At 34.2% G+C, this 25,435-nt stretch overlaps 1 protein-coding gene, 1 long non-coding RNA gene and 1 pseudogene across 2 annotated transcripts; 1 reads left to right on the top strand and 2 right to left on the bottom strand.

Annotated features, from left to right (window-relative positions):
- Window positions 1–817: 817 nt before the first annotated feature.
- LOC105771687 (double-stranded RNA-binding protein 4) lies at window positions 818–3,088 on the bottom strand. The gene is given in 5 exon segments (XM_012593095.2): window positions 818–1,155; window positions 1,284–1,494; window positions 2,443–2,632; window positions 2,634–2,703; window positions 3,007–3,088. Coding segments are annotated over 5 exon segments (891 nt in total).
- Window positions 3,089–16,690: 13,602 nt separating this feature from the next.
- Window positions 16,691–22,356, bottom strand: LOC105785127 (double-stranded RNA-binding protein 4-like; annotated as a pseudogene).
- Window positions 19,892–20,874, top strand: LOC105772284 (uncharacterized). Its single transcript, XR_001126678.2, has 3 exons — window positions 19,892–20,308; window positions 20,411–20,451; window positions 20,596–20,874. It is a non-coding gene; the product is annotated as an uncharacterized LOC105772284 (long non-coding RNA).
- Window positions 22,357–25,435: the final 3,079 nt, after the last annotated feature.

The following is a 25,435-nucleotide window of genomic DNA, read 5'->3' as shown; positions in this document are numbered from 1 at the left end:
AACTAAAATAATATATTTGTATCTTAGATTTTTGTTTTAATATTTGCCGCCTCATATTCCAAATATGGCTTAATTGCCCATTTGATCCTTTATGATTTCTTTTAATCTATAATTCAACTTTTACACCTTATTCTATTTAGTCCTTTTTCCTAATTATTCTTAACTAGGCTAAATTCACCTAATTAAAACCTAATTAAGCACTCAACTAAGCTCATAATTACTTCTAATAATTATTTATGACTCTGTTTACTAAGACGGAGGCCCTATAACTCACTTTTTCGGTGCTTGTGAATTTTAGGTCATCACATAAATTACGATACAGTATGAACACATTGACATTGCAGAAATAAGTGGAAATTTTGATGAAATTGATCTTGCATTTATTGCTTGAGTGAACAAGTAAACTGATGGTGTGTTTGTGAGTGTGTAGCACATTAGCGGGTTTTTTACATAAACAAATTAAATAAAGAATTATATACTGAAATAGGTTGTCAGCTGGATTATTTACGGAAATGGTATGTTTTCTTTATTCGTGCCTATCTGACAGGAGCAACTCAATTTTTTATATTAAAATATATAATTTAGAGTATATTAAAAGAAATAATCTAAAAAAACTAATAAGAAAATGTTAAACATCTGCAAATTAACACTGCTTGTGGAGTAAAAAGATTCATTACTAGTGCACCAAAAACAATCTCATAAATTGTCTTAGTGTATGAAAAGACACCAAAGCTCATCATTAGACACGCAGAAAACTCTTTCAGAAGAACGACACAAAACAAGGTCAGACACCACATTGAAGATGACAAACCAAAGCTTACTGAGTATTAGTATTCCCTTTAGCCCTTTTCTTCATCTTGCGTTTTATTTTTGAAGAACTTTCACCAACATCTGAACCAAGCACAAAAGCAATTGGAAGATCAACGAGAATCTTGAAATCATGGCGTGGATTTTTAGCTCCAGAGCTTGGGTGGGTAGTATTTGGAACATGGTTAGTGACTGCATTAGTTTCAACCTCTGTATTGTTATGATTCAGTCTGTTTGCCCCAGCAAGTGTAGTGTCAAAATTGGAATCCTTGGCTTTATTCAAGGCATCATAAAGTTTAGCTTTGGATTTTATGATCTCTAAAACAACAGTCCCGTACCTATCGTCAGCTGCATTAGTGATCCAACAAAGAGATGAGAATTTATCCAGCTAATAAGTGGCTTGAAATCAGGGTATGTTTACACGCGTGCATACACATATATATGTTTGAATTTTTTAAATAGAAAAACAAAGATACCAAGAAGTGATTGTATGACGACACGTGCAGCTAATTGTTCAGCTTCCTTCTTGTTTCTACCAGTTTCCCCTCTATAAGTCGCACCATTGAAAATTAAAGTAGACACAAAAAGGGGGAGCACTCCTCCTGACTGAATGGTATTGTATGTTGGCATTTCTAGATTCATCTTCACCACAAATTCATTTAAGATAGACTTGCAAAATATCGTATCCTAGAGCACGAGCAACCAAAAGTTTAGCAAACCCCAAAGCAATTATCATACTTCATTTGATATGCAAGTCCGATATACCTATTTAAGAATCCTTAGTTATAGAAAACATTTTCATTTCCTATTCTCATTTACACTTTAATGCCTCATTTGGTTATCTAATGTATTTAACATAACGAATCGCTTAATTACCACGTAAGTATTAAAATAGTTAGTCAAAACATTAAGAATAATTAGTATAAGTTTATACTTGAAATAAGAAGGGTGAGTAAAACTCTTGTAAAAAAAGATCACTTCAAAATAAGTAAAAGAATTTCCTTCCTTTCGCTCAAAACAAGTCATGAGTGTGGCTAAAGATTACCGAGAAAAGTTAATTTATTGCTAACTCATGCACCAAAAAGTGTTGAAAAAATAATACTTTTTTCTAAATGTAGAAAAAATAGAAAGACAAGGGAGATAAATATATTTAAAAATCCAAAAACTAGTTAAAAGTTTATGTCATTTCTAGTAGTGGTTCAATACAATTGAAAATTGCAAAGCAAAGATTTCAAAATTTAAATTGATAATTGAGATAGAAAATGGAAAACATTTTTAAAAACTAAACGATGCTTTTTCTATTCTCCATTCCTTCTATTTGGCTTTCAATAGGGCACATCTTTACTTATTTGCACTCTTCATAGTGTCATCCTCAAGTTTGTATACTCAAAAACAAATTTCCAATATATTTTCTACTAAATAGCAAAAGAATACTACAGCGCCAAAAAATTTGCATAATTAGGGTAAAAATTGCATAATATCAAAATAAATAAACCTCTTTAAACTGTGTCCTCGCTAAGATATATAATATAAGGAAAACAAATACCTACTAATTTGACTAGTAAGTTTCAAGACAAGCAAACAGTTATGAATAAACGTAAAACATTTAAATGAAGATGTAAGAATGCAACAAACCTCACAAATGAGAGGACAGCCTTCATCCTTTAACTTCTTTGATATACACTCCAGTGCATGTTTGGCAATATCCTGTTCGGCTGCTTTTATATTAGAAAAGGTGGTCTCAGAAGTATATGTTACACCATCAACTAACACACTTGACCGAAATCTGGGCGTATGCATCGATCCTTCATTAACATTTGATACATGGAAGTCAGATGGATGATCGTTGAGCAAACTCCTGTAACCTATTCTTATGCATAAAGGATTCAAGAGGCCCTAAACAAAATCAAGCAATAACTAGTAAGGGATGTCGACTTTCAAATAAAAAAAAAAGAAAAAGACGATAAAAATATAGCTTACAAGCGAGCCAAAGAAAAAAATTGATCTGCGTAACATGATCTCAACCATAGAAAGATCATAGAGAAAAATTATGAACACACAAGAAACATTAAAGGTGCATGACAGAAGTTCACATGATAGTCAAACTCTTAAGCATACATTAAATAACAAAACGTGTGTCTTCATTTTCAATCATAATAGAAATAAAACAATAAAAGAAAATTGAAATCTAATACTTACTGGAAGGAAGTGAATGAGGCAAACGACAAGCTGCAGGCGGCACATTTGAAGACGCAACAGCCAGTGCTGAAGGATTCTCCATTTTATGGTTTTTTTTCTTTCTTTACTTGATTAGCCTTCTAGAAAGATAGTTGATTTTAGAGCATCTGCTGCTCAAATAGATACAAAAGATGGGTAAAGCAACCAAAAACAACTTTTTTATAAGACTCCACACACCCTGTCTGTATGAAAAACACAAACTTTGCGGAACCGTTTAACCTAATCGACCGTGGTGAGGATTCGGCGGATCATCCACGTCAAGCTAGGATTTGGGAAGGACATTCACGAGAGTGAGGTGAGTTTGAAGAGAAGGTGGATTTTGGTGCTATAACTGGTGAGCATGGGAATTGCGTTGCTGAGCGAAGGGCAGAGAGAAATCTCGCCATGCGTTACGAATTTGATGGCAGGCACAATTCTGAAAATTTAAAAGCCAAAATGTGCTGAAGGATTGTCCATTTTATGGAATTTTTTTTCTTTCTTTACTTGATTAGCCTTCTAGGAAGATAGTTGATTCTAGAGCATCTACTGCTCAAATAAATACAAAAGATGGGTAAAGCAACCAATAACAACTTTTTTATAAGACTCCACACACGCTGCCTGTATGAAAAAAACAAACTTTGCGCAACCGTTTAACCTAATCGACCGTGGTGAGGATTCTTCGGATCATCCACGTCACGCTATGATTTGGGAAGGACATTCACGAGAGTGAGGTGAGTTTGAAGAGAGGGTGGATTTTGGTGCTATAACTGGTGAGCATGGGAATTACGTTGCTGAGCGGAGGGCAGAGAGGAATCTCGCCATGCGTCACGAATTGGATGGCTGGCACAATTCTTAAAATATAAAAGCCAAAATGTGCTGAAGGACTCTCCATTTTACGGAAATTTTTTTTCTTTCTTTACTTGATTAGCTTTCTAGGAAGATAGTTGATTCTAGAGCATCTGCTGCTCAAATAGATACAAAAGATGGTTAAAGCAACCAATAACAGCTTTTTAATAAGACTCCACACATGCTGCCAGTACGAAAAAAAATTTTACGGAACTGTTTAACCTAATTGACCGTGGTGAGGATCCGAAGAATCATCCACGTCACGCTAGGATTTGGGATGGACATTCACGAGAGTGAGGTCACTTTGAATAGAGGGTGGATTTTTGTGCTATAACTGGTGAGCATAAGAATTGCGTTGCTGAGCGGAGGGCAGAGAAGAATCTCGCCATGCGTCACGAATTTGATGGCAGGCACAATTCTGAAAATATAAAAGCCAAAATGTGCTGAAGGATTCTCCATTTTATGGAATTTTTTTCTTTCTTTACTTGATTAGCCTTCTAGGAAGATAGTTGATTCTAGTGTAACACCCCTTACCCGAGACCGTTGCCGGAATCGAGTACGAGATGTCATCCAATTTAACTTACCAATTCGGAGCATAAAAATTTGCTTTTAAAATTAAATTCACTGTTCACAGCAAAACTGTCTACCTGTATAACTGTCACTAATTTAATTATAACTCGAGTTACAGAACTCAAAATTTAAATCCGTAAATTTTCCCTGAAACTAGACTCATATTACTACTTACCATAAATTTTTCAGAATTTTTGACTTGGCCAATTAGTACAGTTTATTCATTAAAGTATCCCCTGTTTCACAGCTCGACAGATCTGACCTCTCGGCACCAAAAATCAATTATCTCTTTGTACAGAATACATATAAGGTTATCGTTTTTTCTTTTGAAAATAGACTCACTAAGAAATCTACACATATAAATTATGACCCATAATTCTTTCTGTACAATTTATAATGATTTTCTAAAGTCAGAACAGGGACTTCAAAACCATTCTGACCCTGTCTCACTAAAATTCAAATATCTCAAAATACAGAATTCCTTTTCCTACATCGTTTCTTTCATATAAAAATAGACTTGATAAGCTTTAATTCCATATATAATTCACTCTCTAATTCCATTTCTACTATTTATGGTGAATTTTACATTCACGTCACTGCTGCTGTCAAAGAAACTGCTTCTTTGAATTAGTTACCATTTACACATACATAATACCAAAACATAATCTTTACTAACCATTTCAATAGCTAATCTTAGCCATATCATTTGAACATGCTCAAAATGATTAAGACTCTATACATGCCATAGTTCAAACATTTTGAAAAGCACATAATACCGAGATGGCTATGATAGTGTGATACGAGCTCCGACGGTCCACTATTCGATCAAGTTCAAATCACTATAAAACAAAGGAAAGAAAGAGATGTGTAAGCTATAAATAGCTTAGTAAGTTACATGTAAACAATAATTACTCATTTAATAATTAACACTTTTAACATATAACTAATCAAAACATTTCTTAGCAATTTCAATCACTTACACATGCACAATCTTACCAATTCACTTGCATATACATTTTCACACTTAACATTTCATATTCACTTTAATTCATTATTAATCCCGTTGAACAGTTGGAATATACACGGATACGTAGAGATTTAGCACATAAGTGCCACACTGATATGTAGCCGGTTACCATCGATATGTAGCCGGCTACCACTGAAATGTACCGAAGCTACCACTGATCAATAACACTGGAAATGTCCACGGGCCTGCTTACACAAGCTGTCAGGTGTCTGCAACACATGCTAGATCACCCAAGACCGGGACTCACTGTAACACTGTAACACTCAGAACATCTGGTCTCTAGTGACATGTCACTTGTATCCAATTCTATTCCTAAGTTCAACCGAATTTACACTTAACACTTTATTACTTGAATAATTCATGAACAATTTTCCTTCCACATTCAATATTAATTCACATATCAAATATAATTCACAGTTTATACAAATATAACTATTATTTACATATAACTTACCTCGGATGCAAAACGACTATTTTTGTAATTTAGTCGATAACTTTCTCTTTTCCCGATCACTTCCACTATTTCTTCTTTCTTGATCTATATTAACACAATTTAATACATTTTATCAACATTTCATTCAAATACAATTCATACACAACATTTTGGCAAATTTACATTTTTCCCAAAACTTTTCAAAATTCCACTTTTGTCCCTAAGCTCGTAAAAATAAAATTCACTAAATTTTTAAATTTCAAACTTCACTAAATCATATTTCATGCTCATAACAGCCCTCAATTTCACAAAATCACAACTTTATGCACACTTTACCATCTTTCACAATTTAGCCCTTTTCAACATTTTCATCAAAATTCATCTAGTAAAACTTGTAATTAACACTTCAAACATTCATTATCTAACATCACTAATCAATTTACAATTATATCATGAATGGGTCAATTTTAAACTTTAATTTCATTTAAATTAAATGGTAGAAACATGAAATTCAAGCTTCAATAAGCATAAAAATACGAAAATAATCAAAAACGGGGCAAGAAATCACTTACAATTGAGCTTAGGAAGTTCAAGAACCCTAGCTATGGTGACATGAATTTTTTTGGCAGCAAACGTCTGATTTTAAGAAGATGAACACTTGTTTTCATCTTTATTTTGTCTTTATTCAATTTGGACAAAATGCCCTTGACCCATTACTTAGATATTTTCTAGAAATACCCTTTTGTGTCCATAACACTAATTCATGGTCTAATTGCCACATAAACACTTCCAATTTCATGCAATAATTCAATTAAGTCATTTAATCACTAATTAGACACACTTTGTATTTTTCTCAATTTAGTCCTAAAATTCAATTAAGCACTAAAGCATTAAAATTTTCTATCCATATTTTCACACAATATTTCAATCAATCAGTAACTAATAAAATTTATAAAATTAAACTATTTCACTTGGATTTGTGGTTACGAAACCACTATTCGATTAGGCCCTATTTCGGCTATCACAATTCTCCCCTTAGGGATTTTCGTCCCCGAAAATCTTACCAATGAATAAGTTGGGATACTGTTTCCTCATAGCCTCCTCGGTTTCCCATGTTGCCTCTTCCATCCCATGTCGTTGCCATAACACTTTCACTAAAGCAATTTCTTTGTTTCTCAACTGTTTCACTTCTCGTGCCAAGATTCAATCGGTTTTCTTCGTATGTCATATCCGATCAATTTCCACTTCATCGGTGAAATCACATGTGATGGGTCCGATCGATATCGCCTCAACATAGAAACATGAAACACATTATGAATTCTTTCCAATTCGGGGTAAAGACAATCGATAAGCCATGGACCAATTCTTTCTATCACTTCATACGGACCAATAAATCTTGGACTTAATTTACCTTTACGGCCAAATCTCGAATTTTCTTCTATGGAGACACTTTCGAAATACTTTATCACCCACTTGAAACTCAATCTCTTTTCTTTTCAAATCCGATACGACTTCACGATCCGATGCGACTTTCAAACAATCACGGATTATCTTCACTTTTCTTGATTTCTTTTACCAAATCGACTCCATGTAACGATTTTCATTAAGTTCATCCAATATAATGGAGTCCGACACTTTCGTCCATACAACGCTTCATAAGGTGCCATTTTATGCTGGATTGATAACTATTATTGTATGCAAACTCCACCAAAGGTAGATATCTTTCCCAATTACCTTCAAATTCCAATACACAACATCTCAACATATCTTGAGCACTTGAATTACTCTTTCAGATCGTCCATCGGTTTGGGGTGAAATGTTGTACTAAAATTCAATTTAGTACCCAATGCCTCTTGTAATTTCTTCCAAAACCTTGAAGTAAACCGTGGATCTCTATCGATATAATAGACGCAGCACACCATGTAATCGAACTATCTCAAAGAATATACAATTCACTAACTTGTCAAGTGAAAAACTCATTCATGACAGAATGAAATGAGCTGACTTAGTCAATCGATCAACTATTACCCAAATTGAGTCTTTCTTTTTCGGTGACAATGGCAATCCGGAAACAAAATCCATAGTAATTCTATCCCACTTCCACTCGGGCACCATAATAGGTTGAAGTAACCCTGAAGGTACTTGGTGTTCAGCTTTTACTTGTTGGCACACAAAACACTTTGTCACATACTCAGAGATATCCCGTTTCATACCCGGCCACCAATATAATTTCTTTAAATCATTGTACATTTTTACACTACCGGGGTGAACTGCCAAGCGACTATCATGTGCTTCCTGCAAAATTTTCTGAATTAAATCAACATTTTTCGGAACACATATTCTGTCATGAAACATTAAACATCCATCTGAATCAATCCGAAAATCAGAATTATCGCCCACTGCACACTGAGTCTTTTTTCTTTGTAATTCATTATCCACTTTCTGAGCCTCATAAATTTCTTGAAGAAACAATGGACTAGCTTTTAACTCTGCAAGCAATGATCCATCTTCAGTCAATGTTAATCTTGTATTCAAAGCTCTCAAAGCAAAGAGAGACTTTCTGCTCAAAGCATCAGCAACTATATTGGCTTTTCCCGGATGATAATCTATTACAAGTTCATAATCTTTCATCAATTCCAACCATCTTCGCTGCCGCAAATTCAGATCTTTTTGTGTCATAACATATTTTAAACTTTTATGATCTGTAAAAACATGACATTTCTCACCATATAAATAATGACGCCAAATCTTCAAAGCAAAGACAATAGCAGCCAACTCTAAATCATGGGTAGGATAACTTCGTTCATGCGGTTTCAATTGTCGAGAAGCATACGCTATCACTTTTCCTTCTTGCATCAATACACATCCAAGCCCATTTAATGACGCGTCACTATAAACAACAAATTCCTTTCCTGACTCAGGTTGCACTAACACTGGTGCCTCAGTTAAACACTTCTTTAATTTCTCAAAACTTTGTTGACACTCCTCAGTCCATTCGAACTTAACATCTTTTCTCTTTTGATCAATGAAACGCTGACTCACATACTTCTTTCGGAATTCTTCTTGAAAGAAATCCCATGTAACTTTCTCTTTAGGCACCACTGACACTAAAGTTTTCCACCAATTATAAGCTGAATCCTCAACAATGAGATAGCACATTTGAGACTTTCTTCTGGAGTACAAGATAATTCATCCAACACTCTGATGGTATTATCAAGCCAGAACTCTGCTCTTTCAGGATCATCATTTACATTAGCTCGGAACTCTTCGGCTCCATACTTTCGAATTTTGTCCACTGGAGGCTTTGACAATCTTAACACTTCAGTTTGTTGAGGAGCTATGGGAACAGCTTGAGGAATAGGAGGGGGCGGAGGAGGTTGAGCATTAGGATTAGTTCTAACAAACTCAGTGTACCAATTGTTCATCATTTGGAGAAAAGCTTCTCGAGCCTCATCTCCTTGACCCTGAGTCTCAAATCGACTTTCAACAGGCACATTACTTTGAGCATCATCAGCTGTATCTCGGTTAGAATCCATTACTAAAAAAAAACATTTTAAGATGTCAGGAGTCGTCACACTATCATTATTCAATTATGGCATGTATAGATAGTCTATTACACTCGCTACGTTAGTCCGAGAATCGACTAAACCGTAGCTCTGATACCACTAAATGTAACACCCCTTACCCGAGACCGTTGCCGGAATCGAGTACGAGATGTCATCCAATTTAACTTACCAATTCGGAGCATAAAAATTTGCTTTTAAAATTAAATTCACTGTTCACAGCAAAACTGTCTACCTGTATAACTGTCACTAATTTAATTATAACTCGAGTTACAGAACTCAAAATTTAAATCCGTAAATTTTCCCTGAAACTAGACTCATATTACTACTTACCATAAATTTTTCAGAATTTTGACTTGGCCAATTAGTACAGTTTATTCATTAAAGTATCCCTGTTTCACAGCTCGACAGATCTGACCTCTCGGCACTAAAAATCAATTATCTCTTTGTACAGAATACATATAAGGTTATCGTTTTTTTCATTTGAAAATAGACTCACTAAGAAATCTACACATATAAATTATGACCCATAATTCTTTCTGTACAATTTATAATGATTTTCTAAAGTCAGAACAGGGACTTCAAAACCATTCTGACCCTGTCTCACTAAAATTCAAATATCTCAAAATACAGAATTCCTTTTCCTACATCGTTTCTTTCATATAAAAATAGACTTGATAAGCTTTAATTCCATATATAATTCACTCTCTAATTCCATTTCTACTATTTATGGTGAATTTTTACATTCACGTCACTGCTGCTGTCAAAGAAACTGCTTCTTTGAATTAGTTACCATTTACACATACATAATACCAAAACATAATCTTTACTAACCATTTCAATAGCTAATCTTAGCCATATCATTTGAACATGCTCAAAATGATTAAGACTCTATACATGCCATAGTTCAAACATTTTGAAAAGCACATAATACCGAGATGGCTATGATAGTGTGATACTGAGCTCCGACGGTCCACTATTCGATCAAGTTCAAATCACTATAAAACAAAGGAAAGAAAGAGATGTGTAGCTATAAATAGCTTAGTAAGTTACATGTAAACAATAATTACTCATTTAATAATTAACACTTTTAACATATAACTAATCAAAACATTTCTTAGCAATTTCAATCACTTACACATGCACAATCTTACCAATTCACTTGCATATACATTTTCACACTTAACATTTCATATTAACTTTAATTCATTATTAATCCCGTTGAACAGTTGGAATATACACGGATACGTAGAGATTTAGCACATAAGTGCCACAATCGATATGTAGCCGGTTACCATCGATATGTAGCCGGGCTACCACCGAAATGTACCAAGCTACCACCGATCAATAACACTGAAATGTCCACGGGCTGCTTACAAAGTCGTCGGTGTCTGCAACACATGCTAGATCACCCAGCACCGGGACTCACTGTAACAATCAGAACAATCTTTAATATCTTGGTCTCTAGTGACATGTCACTTGTATCCAATTCTATTCCTAAGTTCAACCGAATTTACACTTAACACTTTATTACTTGAATAATTCATGAACAATTTTCCTTCCACATTCAATATTAATTCACATATCAAATATAATTCACAGTTTATACAAATATAACTATTATTTACATATAACTTACCTCGGATGCAAAACGACTATTTTTGTAATTTAGTCGATAACTTTCTCTTTCCCGATCACTTCCACTATTTCTTCTTTCTTGATCTATATTAACACAATTTAATACATTTTATCAACATTTCATTCAAATACAATTCATACACAACATTTTGGCAAATTTACATTTTTCCCTAAACTTTTCAAAATTCCACTTTTGTCCCTAAGCTCGTAAAAATAAAATTCACTAAATTTTAAATTTCAAACTTCACTAAATCATATTTCATGCTCATAACAGCCCTCAATTTCACAAAATCACAACTTTATGCACACTTTACCATCTTTCACAATTTAGCCCTTTTCAACATTTTCATCAAAATTCATCTAGTAAAACTTGTAATTAACACTTCAAACATTCATTATCTAACATCACTAATCAATTTACAATTATATCATGAATGGGTCAATTTTTAAACTTTAATTTCATTTAAATTAAATGGTAGAAACATGAAATTCAAGCTTCAATAAGCATAAAATACGAAAATAATCAAAAGCGGGCAAGAAATCACTTACAATTGAGCTTAGGAAGTTCAAGAACCCTAGCTATGGTGACATGAATTTTTTGGCAGCAAACGTCTGATTTTAAGAAGATGAACACTTGTTTTCATCTTTATTTTGTCTTTATTCAATTTGGACAAAATGCCCTTGACCCATTACTTAGATATTTTCTAGAAATACCCTTTGTGTCCATAACACTAATTCATGGTCTAATTGCCACATAAACACTTCCAATTTCATGCAATAATTCAATTAAGTCATTTAATCACTAATTAGACACACTTTGTATTTTTCTCAATTTAGTCCTAAAAATTCAATTAAGCACTAAAGCATTAAAATTTTCTATCCATATTTTCACACAATATTTCAATCAATCAGTAACTAATAAAAATTTATAAAATTAAACTATTTCACTTCGGATTTGTGGTTACGAAACCACTATTCCGATTAGGCCCTATTTCGGGCTATCACATCTAGAGCATCTGCTGCTCAAATAGAATCAGAAGATGGGTAAAGCAACCAATAACAACTTTTTAATAAGACTCCACACACGCTGCCTGTATGAAAAAAAACTTTGCGGAACTGTTTAACCTAATCGACCGTGGTGAGTATTTGACAAATCATCCACGTCACGCTAGGATTTGGGATGGACATTCACGAGAGTGAGGTGAGTTTGAAGAGAGGGTGGATTTTGGTGCTATAACTGGTGAGCATGGGAAATGCGTTGCTGAGCGGAGGGCAGAGAGGAATCTCGCCATGCGTCACGAATTGGATGGCAGGCACAATTCTTAAAATATAAAAGCCAAAATGTGCTGAAGGATTCTACATTTTATAGAATTTTTTCTTTTTTTCCTTACTTGATTAGCCTTCTAGGAAGATAGTCGATTCTAAAGCATCTGCTGCTCAAATAGATACAAAAGATGGGTAAAGCAACCAATAACATCATTTTTATAAGACTCCACACACGCTGCCTGTATGAAAAAAAACTTTGCAAAACCTTTTAACCTAATCGACCATGGTGTGGATTCGGCGGATCATCCACGTCACGCTAAGATTTGGGATGGGCATTCACGAGAGTGAGATGAGTTTGAAGAGAGGGTGGATTTTGGTGCTATAACTGGTGAGCATGGGAATTGCGTTGCTGAGGGGAGGGCGGAGAGGAATCTCGCCATGCGTCACGAATTGGATGGCAGGCACAATTCTGAAGATATAAAAGCCAAAATGTGCAGAAGGATTCTCCATTTTATGGAAATTTTTTTCTTTCTTTACTTGATTAGCCTTCTAGGAAGATAGTTGATTTTAGAGCATCTACTACTCAAATAGATACAAAAGATGTGTAAAGCAACCAAAAATATCTTTTTTATAAGACTCCACACACGCTACCTGTATGAAAAAAAAACTTTGGGGAACCGTTTAACCTAATCGACCATGGTGAGGATTCGGCGGATCATCCACGTCAAGCTAGGATTTGGGATGGACATTCACGAGAGTGAGGTCACTTTGAATAGAGGGTGGATTTTTGTGCTATAACTGGTGAGCATAAAAATTGCGTTGCTGAGCGAAGGGCAGAGAGGAATCTCGCCATGCGTCACGAATTTGATGACAGGCACAATTCTGAAAATATAAAAGCCAAAATGTGCTGAAGGATTCTCCATTTTATGGAATTTTTTTCTTTCGTTACTTGATTAGCCTTCTAGGAAGATAGTCGATTCTAAAGTATATGCTGCTCAAATAGATACAAAAGATGGGTAAAGCAACCAATAACATCATTTTTATAAGACTCCACACACGCTGTCTGTAACTAAAACACAAACTTTTCGGAACCGTTTAACCTAATCGACCGTGGTGAGGATTCGACGGATCATCCACGTCACGCTAGGATTTGGGATGGACATTCACGAGAGTGAGGTGAGTTTGAAGAGAGGGTGGATTTTGGTGCTTTAATTGGCGAGCATGGGAATTGCGTTGCTGAGCGGAGGGCAGAGAGGAATCTCGCCATGCGTCACGAATTGGATGGCAGGAATAATTCTGAAAATTTAAAAACCAAATTGTGCTGAAGGATTCTCCATTTTATGGAATTTTTTTCTTTCTTTACTTGATTAGCCTTCTAGGAAGATAGTTGATTTTAGAGCATCTGCTACTCAAATAGATACAAAAGATTGGTAAAGTAACCAAAAACAGCTTTTTTATAAGACTCCACACAAGCTGCCTATATGAAAAAAATAAACTTTGCGAAACCGTTTAACCTAATCGACCGTGGTGAGGATTCGGCAGATCATGGCTGTTTTACCCAAATAACCCAAAAAAATATTATATTTACAAAAATAACACAAGTTTAAAAATAATCACCAAAATAACCTAAAATGAACAGTACCCACTCTTTTTTTGCACCAATGATTGGCTAATCATTGTGTCAGACTTAAAAATTATTTTTGGGTTACGGCACATCAATGGCGGAACCCATGTATTTTTTAAATTGTATAATCTTGAAATACGGATATCTGAAAAAGAAAAAACAAAAAAAAAATTTGGGTCTTGGCTCATCAATGGCCGCACCCAATACACAAGAAAAAAAATTATTTTTTTCGTGTCGAATCGGATAAAAATACGAAAAAAATTTTAAAAATTTTTTGGGTGTTAATGTCAATGGCGGCACCAAGTACAATACTGAGACACAAAAAAAATTTATTTTTTTTTAATGTCGAATCGATAAAAATCTGAAAAAAATTTTTGGTCTTGGCTTTGTCAATGGCGGCACCGATACTGATACAAAGAAAAAATTATTTTTTCATGTCGAATCGAGATAAAAATCGAAAAAATAAATAAAAATTTTTCTTTGTCTTTGTCTCTTGGGTGCCGCCATTGACAAAGCCAAAGACCCAAAATTTTTTTATTTTTTCAATTTTTTATCTGATTCTAACACTAAAAAATATTTTTTTTCTTTGTATCGTAATCGGTGCCGCCATTGAAGACTAGCACCAAATTTTTTTATTTTTCGTATTTTTTGTCGATTCGACACGAAAATAAAATAAAATTTTTTTTCGTATCAGTAATCTGGTGCCGACCATTGATGAAGCCAAAGACCCAAAAAATTTTTTTAAATTTTTTCGTATTTTTTATCTAATTCGACACGAAAAAATAAAAAAATTTTGTCTCAGTATCGGTGCCGCCATTGACAGCCAGCACCCAAAAATTTTTTTTTTTTCTTTTCAGATATCCGTATTTCAAGATTACACAATTTTTAAAAAAATACATGGGTTCCGCCATTGACAGCCGTAACCCAAAAATAATTTTTATGTCTGACACAATGATTAGCCAATCATTGGTACAAAAAAAGAGTGGGTACTGTTCATTTTAGGTTATTTTGGTGATTGTTTTTAAACTTGGGTTATTTTTGTAAATATAATATTTTTTGGGGTTATTTGGGTAAAACAGCCGCGGATCATCCATGTCACGCTAGGATTTTGGAAGGACATTCACGAGTGTGAGGTGAGTTTGAAGAGAGGGTGGATTTTGGTGCTATAACTTGTGAGTATGGGAATTGCGTTGCTGAACGGAGGGAAGAGAGGAATCTCGCCATGCGTCATGAATTGGATGGCAGGAATAATTCTGAAAATATAAAAGCCAAAATGTGCTTAAGGATTCTCCATTTTATGGAATTTTTTCTTTTTTTCTTTACTTGATTAGCCTTCTAGAAAGATAGATGATTCTAGAGCATCTGCTGCTCAAATAGATACAAAAGATGGGTAAAGCAACCAATAACAGCATTTTTATAAGACTCTACACAAGCTGCCTGTATGAAAAAAAAAACTTTGTGAAACCGTTTAACCTAATCGACCGTGGTGTGGATTCGGCAGATCATCCATGTCACGCTAATATTTGGGATGGACATTCACGAGAGTGAGATGAGTTTGAAGAGAGGGTGGATTTTGGTGCTATAACTGGTGATCATGAGAATTGCGTTGCTGAGCGGAGGGCAGAGAGGAATCTCGCCATGCGTCACGAATTGGATGGCAGGCACAATTCTGAAAATATAAAAGCCATAATGTGCTGAATGATTCTCCATTTTATGGAATTTTTTTTCTTTCTTTACTTGATTAACCTTCTAGAAAGGTAGTTGATTCTAGAGCATCTGCTGCTCAAATAGATACAAAAGATAGGTAAAGCAACTAAAAACAACTTTTTTATAAGACTCTACACACGCTGCCTGTATGAAAAAAAAAACTTTACGGAACCGTTTAACCTAATCGACCGTGGTGAGGATTCGGCGGCTCATCCACGTCACGCTAGGATTTGGAAACGACATTCACGAGTGTGAGGTGAGTTTGAAGAGAGGGTGGATTTTGGTGCTATAACTGGTGAGCATGGGAATTGCGTTGCTGAGTGGAGGGCAGAGAGGAATCTCGCCATGCGTCACGAATTGGATGGCAGGCACATTTTATACAATATAAAAGCCAAAATGTGCTGAAGGATTCTTCATTTTATAGAATTTTTTTTCTTTACTTGATTAGCCTTCTAGGAAGATAGTTGATTCTAGAGCATCTGCTGCTCAAATAGATACAAAAGATGGGTAAAGCAACCAAAAACAGTTTTTTTATAAGACTCCACACACACTGCCTGTATGAAAAAAAACAAATTTTGCTGACGGTGTGTTTGTGAGTGTGTGGCACATTAGCGGGTTTTTTCCATAAATAAATTAAATAAAGAATTATATATATAAATAGGTTGTCAGCTAGATTATTTACGGAAATGGTATATTTTTGTTAGTCGCGCCTATCTGACAGGCGCAACTCAATTTTTTATATTAAAATATATAATTTAGGGTATTCTAAAAGAAATAATCTAAAAAAAACTAATAAGAAAATGTTAAACATCTGCAAATTAACACTATTTATGGAGTAAAAAGATTCACTACTAGTGCACGAAAAACAGTCTCATAAATTGTCTTAGTGTATGAAAAGACACCAAAGCTCATCATTAGACACGCAGAAAACTCTTTCAGAAGAACGACACAAAACCAGGTCAGACACCACATTGAAGATGACAAACCAAAGCTTACTGAGTATTAGTATTCCCTTTAGCCCTTTTCTTTATCTTGCGTTTTATTTTTGAAGAACTTTCACCAACATCTGAACCAAGCACAAAAGCAATTGGAAGATCAACGCGAATCTTGAACTCATGGCGTGGATGTTTAGCTCCAGAGCTTGGGTGGGTAGTATTTGGGACATGGTTATTGACTGCATTATTTTCAACCTCTGTATTGTTATGATTCAGTCTGTTTGCCCCAACAAGTGTAGTGTCAAAACTGGAATCCTTGGCTCTATTCAAGGCATCATAAAGTTTAGCTTTGGATTTTATGATCTTTGAAACAACAGTCCCGTACCTATCGTCAGCTGCATTAGTGATCCAACAAAGAGATGAGAATTTATCCAGCTAATAAGTGGCTTGAAATCAGGGTATGTTTACACGCGTGCATACACATATATATGTTTGAATTTTTAAAATAGAAAAAGAAAGATACCAAGAAGTGATTGTATGACGACACATGCAGTTATTGTTCAGCTTCCTTCTTGTTTCTACCAGTTTCCCCTCTATAAGTCGCACTATTGAAAACTAAAGCAGACAGAAAAAGGGGAAGCACTCCTCCTGACTGAATGGTATTGTATGTTGGCATTTCTAGATTCATCTTCACCACAAATTCATTTAAGATAGACTTGCAAAATACTGTATCCTAGAGCACGAGCAACCAAAAGTTTAACAAACCCCAAAGCAATTATCATACTTCTGTTTGATATGCAAGTATGATATACCTATTTAAGAATCCTTAGTTATAGAAAACATTTTTCATTTCCTATTCTCATTTACACTTTAATGCCTCATTTGGTTATCTAATGTATTTAACATAACGAATCGCTTAATTACCACGTAAGTATTAAAATAGTTAGTCAAAACATTAAGAATAATTAGTATAAGTTTATACTTGAAATAAGAAGGGTGAGTAAAACTCTTGTAAAAAAGATCACTTCAAAATAAGTAAAAGAATTTCCTTCCTTTTGCTAAAAACAAGTCATTAGTGTGGCAAAAATTACCGAGCAAAGTTAATTTATTGCTAACTCATGCACCAAAAGTGTTGAAAAATAATACTTTTTCTAAATGTAGAAAAATAGAAAGATCAAGGAGATAAATATATTTGAAAATCCAAAACTAGGTAGAAGTTTATGTCATTTCTAGTAGTGGTTCAATACAATTGAAAATTGCAAAGCAAAGATTTCCAAATTTAAATTGATAATTGAGATAGAAAATGGAAAAAAAATTTAAAAACTAAACGATGCTTTTTCTTTTCTTCATTCCTTCTATTTGGCTTTCAATAGGGCACATCTTTACTTATTTGCACATCCTCAAGTTTGTATACTCAAAAACAAATTTCCAATATATTTTCTACTAAACAGCAAAAGAATACTACAGCGTCGAAAAATCTGCATAACTAGGGTAAAAAATGCATAATATCAAAATAAATAAACCTTTTTAAACTGTGTCCTCGCTAAGATATATAATATAAGGAAAACAAATACCTACAAATTTGACTAGTAAGTTTCAAGACAAGCAAACAGTTATGAATAAACGCAAAACATTTAAATGAAGATGTAAGAATGCAACAAACCTCACGAATGAGAGGACAGCCTTCATCCTTTAACTTTTTTTATATATGTAGCGACCTAAAATTTGGGCACGGGTGCTAGTCGAAGTAATTATTACAAATTTGAAAACGAAGTTTCGATTTTATTTAAAAAGGGAATCGCCACCGATCTTTTTTTCTAGGTATGATCGGACACCTAATAAATTCTCTTTTTTTTAAAAAAAAAAAAAAGAAAAATTATTTTTCAAATTTAAAAAAAGAGTCGGCTTTAGGTCCACATCAAAATCCAGAGAAAATTAGGGTTCGGGAGTCAGTTACGCGCGAGGAAGGTATTAGCACCCTCGCGACACCCAAAATTGGTATCTCGTTAAACGTGTGTTGTCTTAATTTTCAAAAATACGAGTTCAACTTAACATTTAATCGTGATCTAATTGAAACATCAGATTTTTTTTAAAACACGAGAATTTTGAAGCACGGAAATTCTTGAAACACGAAATTTTTTTGAAAATACGAAAATTTGTGAAACACGAGAATTTTTATTTTTTTAAAACACGAAAAATTTTGAAGCACGAAAATTCTTGAAACACGAAATTTTTTGATAATACGAAAATTTGTGAAACACGAGAATTTTTTTAAAACACGAAAAATTTTGAAAACGCGAAAAGTCGAAAATTTTTGAAATACGAGGAATTTTTTTTTAAAAACACGAAAATTTCTAAGACACTAAAATTTTTGAAAACACATGATTTTTTTGAAACACGGAAATTTTTTGAAAACACGGAAATTTTTGAAACACGAAGTTTTTTTTAAAACACGAAAATTTTTGAAAAACAGGATTTTTTGAAACACAAAAATTTTTGAAACACGAAATTTTTTTAAAAAACCGAATATAAAACACGAGAAATTTTATTATTATTTTTGAAACACGAGAAATTTTGAGAACATGAAAATTTTGGTACACGATTATTTTTTTTAAATACCGTATTTGACACGAATCAATTATATTCACCCCTACAAGGCAATGAAACCATCGAATTAGTGTTAAATCAAATCAATTTAATATTTAATCGGGATTCTAATAAAACACGAGAATTTTTATTAAAATTTATTTATTATTATTTTAAAAAAACATGAGAATTTTTGAATATTTTCGTTTTTTTAAAAGGTCGTCCCGTATTTAACACGAGCCATCGATATTCACCCAACATAGCGATGAATTCGATGACTTAATATTAAATCGGTTCGTTGCCTTATGCATTAAAATAAATTTTCTATTCTAAAAATGAAATTATTTAAATTTAAAATTACAAAATGAAATAAGCAGAATAATATGAATGCCATAAAAATACTAATTGAATTAAAATGAGATAATATTCAAATGATTGGGCTAAATTTAAAAAAATTAAGAATTTACCAATAGCGCAAATTTATGGGCTTGAAATTTGGGCCTTTCTGTTTTTAGGCCTGCTGCAAATTGGGCCTGGATTACTGCTGCTGGGCCAGATCCGGGTCGGGTTAGGCGGGTCGATTCTGCTGACTGGCCTGCTGCACTGCTTGGCGGACTGGGCCTACTGGGCTACTGCCGAATCTGGGCCTGCTGGCTGGCCTACTGCACTAGGGCTGCTGGGTCTGGCGGTTTGGGCCTGCTGGCTAGCGGGCTGGCCTGCTGCTTGGGCTTCTGTGGCCTGCTTCTTTTTTTTTTTTTCTATAATGGCCTGCTTTTTTCCTTTTATTTTTATTTTTTCTTTCTCTTTTCTTCTTTTCTTCTTCTTTAAAACCCTAGCCAGCGCTCATTTCTACCCTTTCGCCCACTGCCGCCGTCGACTGCTCTGTTTGGTGGCGCGGTGGTCCCGGCGTTCTTCCCTCCTCCTTTCTCTTCCCCTTTTTTTCTTCTCCCTTTTGTTTTCTCTCTTTTCTTCTCTTCTCCCCTTTCCTTTTCTTTTCTTTCTCTTTTGAAAGCTCGAAAGCTAGAGGCGACACCGCCCCTTCCAATCTGCCATTTGTCGCTCAATCTTCCTCCGCCTTAGGTGGCCGTGGTAAAGGGCCGAAATTTCTTCCTATTTCCTTATTTTGCTACTGTCTTGTTTGCCTCTTTTTTTTATATATTCTTTTCTTTTTTGGTTGATTGGGGCTTATAGGTGGTGGTACGGCAGTTACGGTGGTCGTAGGCATGGTGGCGGTGAGCATGGGATCGGTCGAATTTGAGTGTTTTTTCTTGAAATTTTTCTGCTGTTTTTATTTTTTCTTTGGCTGCCCCCCTTTTTTCCTCTTCAATTTTACTTTTTAATGCCTCAATTTTTGTCCTCTTCCTTCTTGTTTTCAGGTGGCAGCAGAGGAGGGGAAGTAAGGCCGATTGGGGGTGTCAGGCGGTGTACGCAAGAACGCAGATTGGGGGCGGCTTGTCATGCCCAGAAGGACCAAAATGTAACGGGTGCAAAGTTTCTGGGGAAACATGCAATTTTAGGAAAATATGGGGCCAAATGTAATTTTTAGAAGGTTTAGGGGTCAAAGTGCTATTTTAAGAAAGTTTAAGGGTTGAAATGTAATTTTAAAAAAGTTTGGGGTCAAAATGTAAATTTCAAAAGTACAGGGTTAAAATGTAATTTTTATTTTTACATTTTTTCAAAATTTTATTATTACTATTTTATTAATATTTAAAACAAAAATTAAAATTGAGCTAAAATAAACCCAAAATTTAGTCCTAATGGGCCCAGTCATCGGGCCCATATGAGACCAGCCCGACCCGAAACCTGACCCGGGCAAAATTCAGTGATTACAATATACACTCCAGTGCATGTTTGGCAACATCCTGTTCGACTGCTTTTATATTAGAAAAGGTGCTCTCAGAAGTATATGTTACACCATCAACTAACACACTTGACCGAAACTGGGGCGCATGCACTGATCCTTCATTAACAGTTTGAAACAGTGGAAGCTGTATGGATGATCGTTGAGCAAACTCCTGTAACCTATTCTTATGCATAAGGGATTCAGGAGGTCCTAAACAAAGTCAAGCATGAAATAGTAAGGGAGGCCGACTTTCAAATAAAGAAAAAAAAGAAAAAGACGATAAAAATATAGCTTACAAGCGAAAGAAAGAAAAAAAATTGATCTGTGTAACATGATCTCAACCATAGAAAGATCATAGAGAAAAATTATGAACACACAAGAAACATTAAAGCTGCATGACAGAAGTTCACATGATAGTCAAGCTCTTAAGCATAAATTTAATAACAATCATAATAGAAATAAAACCATAATCCAATGTGAGAAATGCAAAAATATCATATTCCAAAAGGACATTTTAAAGTGCCAAACAATGACAATTTTAATGTAACATCATACAACCCAGTTGGACATAGAACTATCTTATATCATTAAAGCTACAATAACCCTTAATAATACTGTCATTATACATTTCAAACATATTAGATAAATTATTGAAGGTATGATTATGGAACGAGGAAGACGGCAGGCTACAAGAAAAGTTCCTGCCGCTACTACAGTGGCGGCAAGTGTAAGAAGCAATATATGAGTAGGTTCCTCCATGGCATTAGGCAACCATACATAAATGTTGTCAAGGGTGCAAGGAGCACTCTGGGAGCTAGAAACCTTATATTGCCTTAGGCGTAGGGTGCAAAAAATGTGTTATCTTAAGTTAAATAATACGCGACTTTGAAATGTAAAACACACATTTCAAAATAATTTCCCCTTTTCTTTTTTCCTTTTTCGTATTTTTATCATTTGTTTACAGCTCATTAAGTCTAAAACCCTAGAAAATTCGAAGCCCCCAAAACCATATAAGAACACTAAAATACCATAAATCAAATTCAATCAAAAATTCCTTTCAAACGCATATAAGAGAAAGCAATTACATCTAAAGCACACCTAAAAAATAATTGTACGTATGAAGCAAAAATTCACTTTCTACTACCAAAAAGAAAATTCAAATCTAATACTTAGTGGAAGGAAGTGAATGAGGTAAACGGCAAGCTAAAGGCGGCACATTGGAAGAAGCAACAACTGGTGCTGAAGGTTGATCAACGAGTTCGGGTTGAGTAAAATGTGCTGAAGGATTCTCCATTTTATGGATTTTTCTTTCTTTCTTTACTTGATTAGCCTTCTAGAAATATAGTTGATTCTAAATGTTATAAATGCTAGAAAGATAGTTCCTTTACTTTGTGAACAAAATATATAGAACCCGTAACACTCAAAAGCAAAACTCAAAGGTATTAAAGTTTCAGTTTCAAATAATCCTAACTTTCCCGGAGCAAGGGTGTCTGTCATTGTCTCTGTTTTTTTTTCACTGTCATACTTGTATGAACTAAAAATAGAAAATCTGATTTAATTGAAATTACTAATTTAAGGTAAAGTTAATCAACAGTCCCAAAATTTTATTTAACAATACATATTCTAAAGCCAGCACCAGTACATGGAAAAAAAAATTTGGTGATGGCCTGTTAATGGCCGACACCAGTAAACGAAAAGAATTTATTTTTTGAGTGCTGGCTTGTCAATAGCAGAAACCAGTACACGAAAAAAAAATTTTAGGTGCTAGCCTGTCAATGGGCAGCACCAGTACATGAAAAAAAATTTTGGGTGCTGGCGTGTCATTATTATTATTACAGTTTTGAGTCATTTTTGTAAGACTCTTAGGCTTTAAGGTACAGAAAAAAGAACAAAATATAAAAGCCAAAGAAAGAGTAGGTAGTGGGAGTATTTTGAGTTTCGAAAGACTAAAAAGGCAAGGATTATCATATTTTTCCAACTTTGTGAACAAAAGATATAGAACCCGTAACACTCTAAAGCAAAGATCAAAGGTATCAAAGTTTCAGTTTCAGATAATCCTAACTTTCCCTGAGCAAGGGTGTCTGTCATTGTCTCTGTTTTTTGTTCACTGTCATACCTATATGAACTAAAAGTAGAAAATTTGATTTAATTAAAATTACTAATTTAAGGTAAAATTCATCAACAGTCCTTTAATTTTATTTAACATTACATATTCTAAAGCCAGCACCAGTACACGGAAATTTTTATTTTTTGGTGCTGGCCTGTGGATGGCAGGCACCAGTACACATAATTTTTTTTGAGTACTAGCCTATCAATTGTAGAAACCAGTACACGAAAAAAGAATTTTAGGTGCTAGCCTGTAAATGGCCAGCACCAGTACAAGAAAAAAAATTTTGGGTGGTGGCGGGTTATTATTATTTTTACAGTTTTAAGCCATTTTTGTAAGACTCTTAGGCTTTAAGGTGTAGAAAAAAGAAGAAAATATAAAAACGAAAGAAAGAGTAAGTAGTGGGAGTGTTTTGAGTTTCGAAATACTAAAAAGACAATGATGATCATATTTTCCCAACTTAGTAAACAAAAGATATAGAACCCGTAAAACTCAAAAGCATAGCTCAAAGGTATCAAAGTTTCAGTTTTAGTTTCAAATAATCCTAACTTTCCCGGAGCAAGGGTGTCCACCATTGTCTCCGTTTTTTGTTCACTGTCATACCTGTATGAACTAAAAACAGAAAATCTGATTTAATTGAAATTACTAATTTAAGGTAAACTTCATCAACAGTTCCTAAAATTTATTTAACATTACATATTCTAGAGCTAGCACCAGTACACGGAAAAAAAAAATTTGGTGCTTGCCTGTTAATTGCCGGCACCAGTAAACGAAAATAATTTTTTTTGAGTGCTGGCTTGTCAATAGCAGAAACCAGTACACGAAAAAAAATTTTAGGTGCTGGCCAGTTAATGGGCGGCACCAGTACATGGAAAAAAAATTTGGGTGCTGGCGTGTCATGATTATTATTACAGTTTTGAGTCATTTTTGTAAGACTCTTAGGCTTTAAGGTGCAGAAAAAAGAAGAAAATATAAAAGCCAAAGAAAGAGTAGGTAATAGGAGTGTTTTGAGTTTCGAAAGACTAAAAAGGCAAGGATAATCATATTTTTCCAATTTTGTGAACAAAAGATATAGAACCCTTAACACTCAAAAGCAAAGCTCAAATGTATCAAAGTTTCAGTTTCAGATAATCCTAACTTTCCCGGAGCAAGGGTGTCTATCATTGTCTCTGTTTTTTGTTCACTGTCATACCTGTATGAACTAAAAATAGAAGATCTAATTTAATTGGAATTATTATTTTAAGGTAAAGTTCATCAACAGTCCCTAAATTTTATTTAACATTACATATTCTAAAGCCAGCACCAGTACACGAAATTTTTTTTTTTTTGGTGCTGGCCTGTGGATGGCAGGCACCAGTACACAAAAATTTTTTTTGAGTGTTGGCCTATCAATTGTAGAAACCAGTACACGAAAAAAAAAATTAGGTGCTGGCTTGTAATTGGCCAGCACCAGTACAAGAAACAAAATTTTGGGTGGTGACGAGTTATTATTATTTTTACAGTTTTAAGCCATTTTTGTAATACTCTTAGGCTTTAAGGAGTAGAAAAAAGAAGAAAATATAAGAGCCAAAGAAAGAGTAGGTACTAGGAGTGTTTTGAGTTTCGAAAGACTAAAAAGACAAGGATAATCATATTTTCCCAACTTAGTAAACAAAAGATATAAAAACTTGTAACACTCAAAAGCATAGCTCAAAGTTATCAAAGTTTCAGTTTCAGTTTCAAATAATCCTAACTTTCCCGGAGCAAGGGTGTCTTTCATTATCTCTATTTTTTGTTCACTGTCATACCAATATGAACTAAAATTAGAAAATATGATTTAATTGAAATTACTAATTTAAAGTGAAGTTCATCAACAGTCCCTAAATTTTATTTAACATTACATATTCTAAAGCCAGCACCAAGATTACGGAAAAAACTTTTTTTCTTGGCTGTGGATGGCCGATACTGACTCTAATTTTTTTTGAGTGCTGGCATATCAATTGCAGAAACCAGTACACGAAAAAAAATTTAGGTGCTGCCCTATAAATGGCTGGCAACAGTACAAGAAAAAAAAATTTGGGTGCTGCCGGTTATAATTATTTTTACAGTTTAAGCTATTTTTTTAAGACTCTTAGCCTTAAAGGTGTAGAAAAAACAAGAAAATATAAAAGCCAAAAAAAGAGTAGGTATAAGAGTGTTTTGAGTTTTGAAAGACTAAAAAGACAAAGATAATCATATTTTCCTATATTAGTAAATAAAAGATATAGAACCAATAACACTCAAAAGG

The sequence above is a fragment of the Gossypium raimondii genome, chromosome 6 (assembly GCF_025698545.1).
Source record: "Gossypium raimondii isolate GPD5lz chromosome 6, ASM2569854v1, whole genome shotgun sequence".
In the NCBI taxonomy this organism is placed as follows: domain Eukaryota; kingdom Viridiplantae; phylum Streptophyta; class Magnoliopsida; order Malvales; family Malvaceae; genus Gossypium; species Gossypium raimondii.
Note: the sequence above shows the minus strand (reverse complement) of the source record. Positions and strands in the feature narration are given on the sequence as shown.